The sequence below is a fragment of the Haliotis rufescens genome, unplaced genomic scaffold, assembly GCF_023055435.1.
Source record: "Haliotis rufescens isolate VD_foot unplaced genomic scaffold, xgHalRufe1.0.p SCAF_1, whole genome shotgun sequence".
NCBI lineage: Eukaryota > Metazoa > Mollusca > Gastropoda > Lepetellida > Haliotidae > Haliotis > Haliotis rufescens.
The window spans coordinates 32292036-32303089 of NW_025963779.1; the positions used below are offsets into that span (position 1 = coordinate 32292036).

Here is an 11054-nt window from a genome sequence, read left to right on the forward strand (position 1 = left end):
CCACTGGTGATCAGGGCTCCGTTCCATAAAAAGCAATCCTAACGCTGCGACTGTGGTCAGTCAGCATGGTCAGTGTTAAAGAATGGGAGTCACGATCGACTCAGTGCTAAGATCATTTTGTGGAACAGGGCCCTGCATGTGAATTAGATGTTCTTGTACGGCTTTACACTACACTGGTGTACCATGCATATTGATTATTTGGGTAAGACACAAGTAACTTACAGTAAGGTCATCATATGTACTGATAGAAAACTATGCCATAATATATACAGTGATCCCTCTCTACAACACTACCTTTGCGGTCCAAATAATTGATGAACGTTATAGACAATCACCGAGGTGGGGGTCGTTGGGGTTAGATGACCAACGCAGTAGTACATTGCATGATGATTTACCATTCAAATTGTATTTCCTGCTCTCCAAGGCATTGTTTTATATGCAGGGATTAAGATTGCAATGTGTGTTTGTTCGTAAACTAAGACAAATAACAATCAGCTGTACGCACATTTTCTCCCAATATACCTGTGATTCAGTTGAAAAGTACCCAATGACACAACTGCAAAGAATTTTGACGCAATGGTCAGAAGAAATTGTGTATGAAATTATTATTTTATCAGGAATAATGTATTCCATTATCGTGTTATTATAGTTGCAGCTTTTACTAAACATATATAAAATAATAAGAACCATGAGCGTAGAACTTTGGTACAGCATATTGCTATTGCATGATATTTTTACATAAGGAACAATTTGACCAGTCACCATAGGGACTTCCTGTTCACCATGCACATCATGCACCATAACTGAGTTAGCACTATACTGAAGGGCGCAATAGCGAGGTAACACTGTATATGAATGACATACATTTCCACTGTGAGAAAATGAGTGTTAAAACAAGAAATGACACTTGGTGATGCATTGAGTTGGACTAAATTTGGGTTCACTAAACACATTTGATATTGTCCTTGGTGATGGATTCAGGGCTCCTTAAGTTAAAGATGGTGTATTCTCAGACCAGCCAACAGTGTTGATAAATCTTTTTCAGTCTGTCATTCAAACACACATTGTATGTCTGCTCTTACAAATGTTATCAGGTTATGATGAATTTTATCTAGAAATTTACAAAAAAAATTCCAAATTACAAGGAAACAGGGAGAGTTTCACACAGGACACGTTACAATTACAACTGTAGAACTAGACTAGTACCAGGGAATAAACATAGCCCCATTGCAAAATCCCAAACTGCAAGCTTGTAGGCATCCCAATGAGAATCATAACCTCACCATTGTTGTCCTTGCAGTATCCCATTAAACAATGTCCGTCATTAACAGAAGCCTGCTAGTCTGAGACAGTAAACTTAAAGGACTAGTCACATTTACTTGTGGACTGACACTTCTACCATTGGGTAGATGGCAACTCTCCAGCAGGACTAGTCACATTTACTTGTGGACTGACACTCCAACCATTAGGTAGATGGCAACTCTGTAGCAGGACTAGTCACATTTACTTGTGGACTGCCACTTCTAGCATTAGGTAGATGGCAACTCTGTAGCAGGACTAGTCACATTTACTTGTGGACTGCCACTCCAACCATTGGGTAGATGGCAACTCCCCAGCAGGACTAGTCACATTTACTTGTGGACTGACACTCCAACCATTGGGTAGATGGCAACTCTGTAGCAGGACTAGTCACATTTACTTGTGGACTGACACTTCTAGCACTAGGTAGATGGCAACTCTGTAGCAGGACTAGTCACATTTACTTGTGGACTGACACTCCAACCATTAGGTAGATGGCAACTCTCCAGCAGGACTAGTCACATTTACTTGTGGACTGACACTCCAACCATTAGGTAGATGGCAACTCTCCAGCAGGACTAGTCACATTTACTTGTGGACTGACACTCCAACCATTAGGTAGATGGCAACTCTGTAGCAGGACTAGTCACATTTACTTGTGGACTGACACTCCAACCATTAGGTAGATGGCAACTCTGTAGCAGGACTAGTCACATTTACTTGTGGACTGACACTTCTAACATTAGGTAGATGGCAACTCTGTAGCAGGACTAGTCACATTTACTTGTGGACTGCCACTTCTAGCATTAGGTAGATGGCAACTCTGTAGCAGGACTAGTCACATTTACTTGTGGACTGACACTTCTAGCATTAGGTAGATGGCAACTCTGTAGCAGGACTAGTCACATTTACTTGTGGACTGACACTTCTAGCATTAGGTAGATGGCAACTCTGTAGCAGGACTAGTCACATTTACTTGTGGACTGACACTTCTAGCACTAGGTAGATGGCAACTCTGTAGCAGGACTAGTCACATGTACTTGTGGACTGACACTCCAACCATTAGGTAGATGGCAACTCTGTAGCAGGACTAGTCACATTTACTTGTGGACTGACACTTCTAGCATTAGGTAGATGGCAACTCTGTAGCAGGACTAGTCACATGTACTTGTGGACTGACACTCCAACCATTAGGTAGATGGCAACTCTGTAGCAGGACTAGTCACATTTACTTGTGGACTGACACTTCTAGCATTAGGTAGATGGCAACTCTGTAGCAGGACTAGTCACATGTACTTGTGGACTGCCACTTCTAGCATTAGGTAGATGCCAACTCTGTAGCAGGACTAGTCACATTTACTTGTGGACTGACACTCCAACCATTAGGTAGATGGCAACTCTGTAGCAGTTTATTTTTGCAGATTTGTGAAATAATTAATTTCTAACCCTGATAATGCATATGACTCTAGCTACTGATAACTTTAATAACTCATCCATATCCCCCACCCCATGATATCTTGTACATGTTGTTATCTTGGCAGTATTTGGGAAAAGTATCTTTTTGATCCTAAAAAAACCTGACAACTTCTAAAGAAGCAGGTTATGTTTGTGAAATATCAAAACAATGTTTCTCCCATTTCTTCTGGGTGAAATATGTCACATCGCAGTGCATGGTTATGAATGTTATCTTGTCAAATATTCATGACTTTCTTCAAATGGTTTAATACCTTGCAGAGCTCCAGATAAGCTGTGTATCTGCGTAAAATACGCACCAGAAATTCAGAAATATGCAGTAAAATAAAATTCAAGCGTATCAAATACGCAACGAACATTACAGATACACTACAAAAATAAAACTTGTGCGTATCATCAAAATATTGTGAAGTAACCCTGCATATTCTATTAGCAAATCAGCAACTTATATTGAAATTATAAACGGGCATTTCATCAACCTTGCTAAACTCCACGATGACAGTTACATCACGATCATTTGCCATCACACTTTATAAAGCGTCCTATAAAGCTCTCAAACCCACACGACACCAGTTTGCAGGGACTAGATGAATAGTGTTTTTAAATATTTAACTTAAATAACCACATGTGTAAAAACTAGTAGGTAACAGAAATTTGAATACCCAGATAGAATAACTGATACCCAATGATTTTAAAATGCATGGCTAAAATACCCACAACACTAAAAGCTTATCTGGAGCTCTGCCTTGTGTCAGTGATAAGATGCTGAAAGATCAACTGCACTGTCACAGCTTCCATGAAAGGTCTACCATCATTTTGGAAATTACTTGCTTCTGATTGGTCAATCAGAGGTATCAAAACACAATAGCCACTTCTGATGGAAACAGCCAATTTAAGGGCCACATCACCATGGAAGCTAATATTCCTAGAAAAGTACCATCTTTCTCAGTCATCGTCGTATTTAAAGCAATACATTTCGGGCAGAATACACAATAAGAATCGACTAAGAGAGTGTATTTCAAGTTTAAGGGCCCACAGAGAGCTTGAAATTTGGTACTTTTCTATAGTCAACTGTGACAATCATATTTCTATGTCACCTTGAGCAGTACAACGTCATAACAGTGATTGGCAGGGTCAAACAAAACATTGTAAGGCCTTCTTAGGTTTTTTTAGGGGCGCCTACTTCCTCTTGGCTTAAAAGTAGCTGTGATAGACACTTTCAATGTGTGACAAACAGTGCCATATTTTGTTCAAAGGCTATTATCAGGGTTTCCTCAATTCAGATCGACAACCCACTTAAAACACTTGACTCAACCAATGCTCCACCACAAAATATCTCAGCTAAGACCAAAGAGGTCGTATTATATATTTTCATCCAAGATTACCTGTAGATTTATCAATGTTAACCTCACACAATTTAACATTTGAAACCTCTCCTAATTCAACACTAACTGGAGAGTAAAACCAACTGTATAACTGATTACAAAATGACATTTATTCATACTTGTAGGAATGTCAGTTCTCCAATCCATGTCTACCAACAGGATGCTATCTTATGCATGGTCAGTTCCAAATTCAATTTCACATGGTTAAATCTACAGGTAACCTAGCTCTCCATTGAAAACACAGTATGTTGTCTCCTAATTCAACACCAGTTGGAGATGTTATCTGATAGAGCTTGAAGCCTGTAGGAATGTCAAGTTCCTAATGTCTACCAACAGGATGCTATCACCTGTACACTCCCATTTTCTTTCATACATGGGTTGACAAATCCAGTAACATATAATGCGCTATAAAATTAAGAATTCTGATATTACCATCAACAGGGTTAAAACTAAATTACCGTATTTGACATAATAAGCGCCCAGGGTGCTCTCAAAATTAGAAACAGGTGGCTCTTTTTGGTGAAAAAACAAACAGAGTTGATAGATTGTAAATTTCGTGGTTTATGCTGACAGCCTGAAATGATACAAAAAAAAGTCTGTGTGTATCATACACGACAGATATATTTTTCCAGAATTTATTTGCCCATAATTAAGGGTGCATATAACACATGAGTGCGTAGTATACACGAATAAATAAGTCTTGTGTACATTGATCAATCGGAAGGAATTGGGATTGTTCACTCGCCAATATATTAGCAAATATCACTGTGGGCACTTATTAGAGCGGGACGCCTATTACATCAAATACGGTATAAGCATAAGACGGTAGTGTTAAAATATGCAATAAAACAATAGAGTTGAAATGAAAGCATGAAGCATGAAAGGCAAGGAATTGATGTCCTAACCCAAATGTTTTAAGAAACTAATTACTTACCATTGCTTACTGGGTCCCAAGAGTCAAATACACCAGAAACTTAATTTTGATTGCTGAATAACATATACCATGTATACCGTACCTGTTCACATTTTCATTGAACTTTTAAGTTTGACCATATGTAATCTTGTTAACTATGGCTGTTGACATTTCAATTAAAATACATTCTGTTGGACTTGATATGTATATATGATGTAATCTTGGCAATTACAGTAGTTCCCGGTGAGACACAGGTGTCTAGCCGGGAGAGCCACATTTCAGAAATGGCTATTGCCGGTAGAGCCACATTTTCAGCTGAGTGCATTTCACCTATTCTAGCGGGTAATTAATTAATCCGATTACCGATACCTTTAAATGAGTGTCCCACATTTAAATTACTAAGCGTGGTGTTACTTACTTACTTACTTATATTGGAGATTTAACGTGCGCTTTCCGACTGCAAGCGTATGTCGCACACGGGCCCGGCCAGGCCATTTAATGTGTTTTCAAAAAGGGGAAAGTGAGTTTGTGCAACCCAGGAGGGGGGCTTTAGGGGTTGCTTATATAGTAATTTTGAAATTTGGAAAGAATGCCAAGAGTGGGTGGGGGACGAACTAAGGGAGCTGTGTGTGTTGGTAGGTTGTTAGATAAGGTAGATTTGGTTTTAATATTTTATTTGGGGTTTAAATGCGACTAATTAGTCCTGTTTTAATTAGGTATATGCCTAAGGCTTTGAATTTTTCTAATTTATTTTGTGGATTTAGGATTGATTCTAGTGTAAGTCCCGTTTTAAGATTTAGGGTGGTCTGTAGTGTTGTTCGGTGTGTTTGGTAGTGTGTGCAGTGAATGAGTACGTGTTCTGGTGTTTCTTGTTGTTTGCAATACGGGCAGTTTCCTGTTGTGTGTAGATTAGCTATTTTACGGTGATTATTTAGTTTGGTGTGGCCTGTTTGTAGTTTAGTAATTATTCTGTCGATTTTTTTGGATGGGTGTAGTATTTTTGGTTTATTTGGCTATTTGAGTTTTGGTATATATTTTGCCATTTTTTGTTGATTTTTTGTTTAGTGACACTTTTGATTTCTGATTTTGAGCTGGGTAATTGGTTATTCTTTGGGAAATTGGAGTAAGTAGTGGATGTTTCCGGGCTAGGGCTTGGTTTCTAGGGCTAATATTGTTTTTTATTAAGTTTTCGATTAGAGGGTTTCATTGGGACGCGGAAAGAAAGAAAATAATAAAATATAAATACACGAACAAACGTGTTGCAAAGTGTAAGACAACGTCACTGTACTTTGTTTGGATGCATTAATGTAGTATTAATGGACATATTTTGTATTTGAACAAATATCATTAACACCGGGCATTAAGCATTATGCTATTCATATGCTATTCATATTCATCAATGTAAAGTTTTGATGAATATGTTACTGTTATCCTTGTTGAATAAAAAATGAGAAAACAAGACTTGTTTTGTTATATACGGTAACCTGTTAGAATCACAAAGCATGTTTTGACAGCATAGCCGCGAGAGCCACATTATACAATCACGCAACCATAACCATTGCCGCGAGAGCCACATCAATTTGGGCTATCTATTTTCAAAATGTGGCTTTGCCGGCCTGTAACCGAGACACAGGCACTTGTTACATAACAATGCTATTAACATTCCCTACCCAGAACCGCCCACAGCCACACTTATCACAAGATGACTGTACACTTCAGTGAACAATTGATGTCTCTAGTAACTCGTCAACAAACAGCATATGTACCTAGCATGCCTAGTACAACCTATGGATTTGATATTTCAGTATTTGGAAAACCTTTTAATGTCAAAACAACGGGGAAAGTGGGGAAATTGTACTAGCCCTCAGGAAATGGTACTAGCGCCGGGCTTGCAGGAAAGAGGTAAATTCTTACCCTGCCTTGAACTAAATAACCACCCAATAATTCAAGATCTATTGGATATGTTAATTCAAAATTAATTGAGGAAGGTGCTACAGTGCTGGAATTATTTGTAAATACTTACTTCACGTTGTCTAATGTTTATATTTTAACATGAAAAAGAAGATGGGAAAGACTTAAATGTTTGGTTTGCATATTTTGGGGTTTTTTTAGAAGTACAAAATACTAAAAAAAACCTATAAAAATTGTTAGATGCACGAAAATGTCCACAATAACAAATTGACATCTGGACAGTTGTTGATTACTCTTTAGCTGTCTCGTCATCAATTCAGAAACTAATGGGTTGACAATTCAGATGATAGCCATGTCAGCATAACCAGCAGGTTACGTTGACAAACTGACAAACTACTGACGTAATGACAATGTTATGTTACGGACTGGGATACATTAACCGTAAGATAAAACATTGATAAAAGATACTTAAGAGAACAACCATGTTAACTAGGATAATATACATAAGAAGCATGCTGTATACATATGATATATGCAGGGGTAGAAACTAACATATTTAGTCCACTAGTCCTTATAATGATAACATATAGCAAAACCCTTAAATATGGCAAATTTCTACTAGTCCTTATGATACCTTATTGGGCAGTTTGGCAAGGACTATAGGACTAGTTCCAATTTCTACCGCTGTATATGCATTGGGAGGATTTAGTTGAGTAAGGTTTTATGCCGATTTTACCAATATTCCAGCAATATCACGGCGAGGGACACCAGAAACGGGCTTCACACATTGTATCCATGTCAGGAATCAAACCCGGGTCTTTGGCTTGGCATTGGGAGAAGATGCATTAGAAACCAAAGAATGGTATTATTAATAGGAAGTGGATCTCCCAGATTCATCCCTCCCAAATACATCCATGCATCAAATGGCAAAACAATATCACGACACCAGAGCTTCAGTGATCCATTAGCTGGGAATACAATGGGTCAGGTTTCCCGAACAGGAATCAGCTATACCTGTACAATGTACATTGCTCAAGAATGGATGGTCATGTCACATCTTACGGGTCAATGACCATGATGACATGGGACCTAGGTATAGTAAAGCATTTTAAGAACTAAGCAATATAACATAAGCATGAGTGAACGGGGTATGGGATGAGGTGAATTTACAGACACCACCAACTAAGGGTGGGCAGTATTACACTAATTTACAGCATGTACAGGTACACAGGTATATTGTGGTGCAAATCTTCAGCAATACGTATTGCGATACTCTTGTAAATGTAGCAATATATTGGGGCAAATATAAACAAGTATATTTATGTATTCCTAATTGATATGGAAATGGAAAATAATATCTTTCTGATACAACTTGCCTCTGACGATCTTTTTATCAATTAGCATGTACACATCGTGACTATTAAGCTCTTCTTGGTTTGTTTTTATTCTTTAATCTCTTTATCATACATTTATTCACTGAACAGGAAAAATAGTGACTGATGGTATCTGACATTAATACAGGGTATAACTGTGATTAACTCATGAAAATGTAAATTGGCAATATATTGCAATACGTATCGCAAAACAGGTTAAAGTAAGGCAATATATTGCAATACAAAATCCAGGTCAATACTCTGCCCTACCACCAACTCATAGACACAATTTACAGTGAACCTGTTGACAAACCTGGAGTGAATTTGTAGACACTTTTTTCATATAAAATGGAATTAAATGGTTATAATTAATATAAGCATAATTATCAATACTTAGCGGAATATTGACGGAATATGTGGTAAGTATCAGTATTTCTTTGGCAGGATACTTTGTAAATAATATTATATATTATATTATAAGAGGATCATTCCGAAAGTGATGAGCGGATTAGGAGATCACCATACGATAGTGTTTATCGTCACAATGCATCACAAAATTATTGGTCACTTAAATTTTAGGAATTGAACACAGGGTTAGAACTAAACCTTAAAGCTTCACTAGCCCAGGAAAAGATAAAATGCCCTTGTAATGTTAAAACAATGGGAAAAATTGTACTAGCCCACAGGAATTTGTACTAGCCTCGGGCTAGTAGGCTAGTGTTAAATTAAAACTCTGAAATATATCTGCCACACAATCAGGATAATAATTCAATATGTAGATCTATAAGAAATAAATCAATATTCAAGTCTATTTCCTAATGTTATTTTTTTTGTCTACAAGTTCACCATGAATTTTGTCTATGAGTTGGGAGTGCCTTAGAATTAGTTTGGTTACGAATTCACCTACAGGTTGTACTGGTCCTGTACTTGTGGAATCAGTCTATTTACATTTTTTCGAAAGGTCTAGAGCTAGAGTGAACACTTATTTTTGCCATTAACGTCATCTTATTTTCTCTTACATGACAACTGAAGACGCACAATCAGCGTATACAATATTTACAGGAAAAACAGATCTTTGTCACAATGTGGCACACACGTGTTACCAAATATGACGTACTCTTAAATCAATTCACAATCAAAACATTGCAAAACGCTCAACATTGATAACTCTCCTTCGGAGTAATTATCATAGCTAATTGGCTCTTTAATACAGAGTGGCCAAGTTCAATATGCACAGTTTCACTTCTACTTACCTGATGTTTTGCATCATAGCTAAAGGCTTTTCAAAAAGTTTTCTACTCATGTCTTGTGCTTTTCAGTTCCATACGGCTCGCGAACTCAACAGCTGATGTCATTTTCTTGGAAAACACGACTGTTCGCGAATGATTCCTGCATAACGTATGCCTTCGATTTCATGTTGCAACATATTTCACATTCACAAAGTGTCCATAGTACAAGTCTGCGAAGAGAAGATTTTGTTAGGAGGCATTCCGACGTGGAAATGTTATCATTTAGCTTCACGCCCACGAAATCAGCCATTTATGTTTTCCATAACCTACTTCCGTTTAGTCTAAGGGAGGAAACTCTCGTTCACGAGCAAATCGAGGCTGATCACTAGTAAAATATATTAAAACAACCTTCCCATGTATAAGACGTTTCAACATTGTTTCAATATATTTCATTAACATACATGTGGAATATCATATGTTCATCACGTATCTGAAATTGTTCAATCAGAAATATCTTATTTTGGCGACTTTATACCAACAGACTTCTAGTGAAGTAAACAAAAATTGTCATAAAACACATGCACATTCCAGTAAATTCAGTTTCCGGGTGTAGATTAGAAAATAAATTAACTGTTTATTTAAGATTTCGAAAATTTGAATCTAACGGGAAACTAAAATCTCATTGCACGGCATGATGTTTACAGTCACTCCTCAGGACACAATATATCTATGCCTTAACTGTTAGGCTGTTATTGCATACAACCAGTGATGGTGGGTGGGTTGCGGTAATTTCTTAACACAAACGAAACAGTGTTTTCTAAAAGAATAGCTTCCGTCAGCAGATAAATCCACATGTTCTTGTTCTTGTTCAAATAAACTATCAACCCTTACACATTTACATCATATGGTGTTTACATCTAAGTCTAAATCCACATTCTAAATAGCGTAAAGCATTGCTTATTGCATATTGTAACGACATTACTTTCGATTTGGGGTACTTATTTATCATATCTAAGGGTACGAATTCATTAAGGTTACGAATTTACGCACTCCCGTCATATATACTGGCACCTAACACGCACTACGTCATGTCTGGTTAAATCGACAGCAGCTGCAGCGACTCTAAACGTCGACATTTCTACAAGGAACAAGACAATGACGGATGCAGCGATCTGCTCATTTCGAAGAACACCTAATTGGGGGGAAGACACATGAACGACGTGATGGCTCCCACGGGCAATCTTCCAATGGCTGAGCACAGTGGCTCTACACACTGCAGGAGATGACGTCGCTGTCCCGAGTTCTCACACTTCGTGGTACACGGTATCAACGATCTTGCATATTTTGTTTTACACTACAGGTTGAGCCAAAGGATTCCTTCCATATGTAAAGCACAAGGAATAATGGTCCCCTCTGGTCCACTAGAAATTGATAATGTAAAAGTTTATTTTTTTAAAGTGTTATGAAATTA

At 37.7% G+C, this 11054-nt stretch overlaps 1 protein-coding gene across 1 annotated transcript in view; it reads right to left on the minus strand.

Moving 5' to 3' along the window:
• The window catches only part of LOC124110953 (oxidation resistance protein 1-like), a 136463-nt gene extending 126528 nt beyond the window's left edge, over positions 1-9935 (minus strand). Inside the window, exon 1 of the mRNA XM_048394834.1 lies at positions 9608-9935. Within this exon, the coding sequence (XP_048250791.1) occupies positions 9608-9657 (50 nt within the window). The 5' untranslated portion in view covers positions 9658-9935. The remainder of the gene's footprint in view (positions 1-9607) is intronic.
• Positions 9936-11054: the final 1119 nt, after the last annotated feature.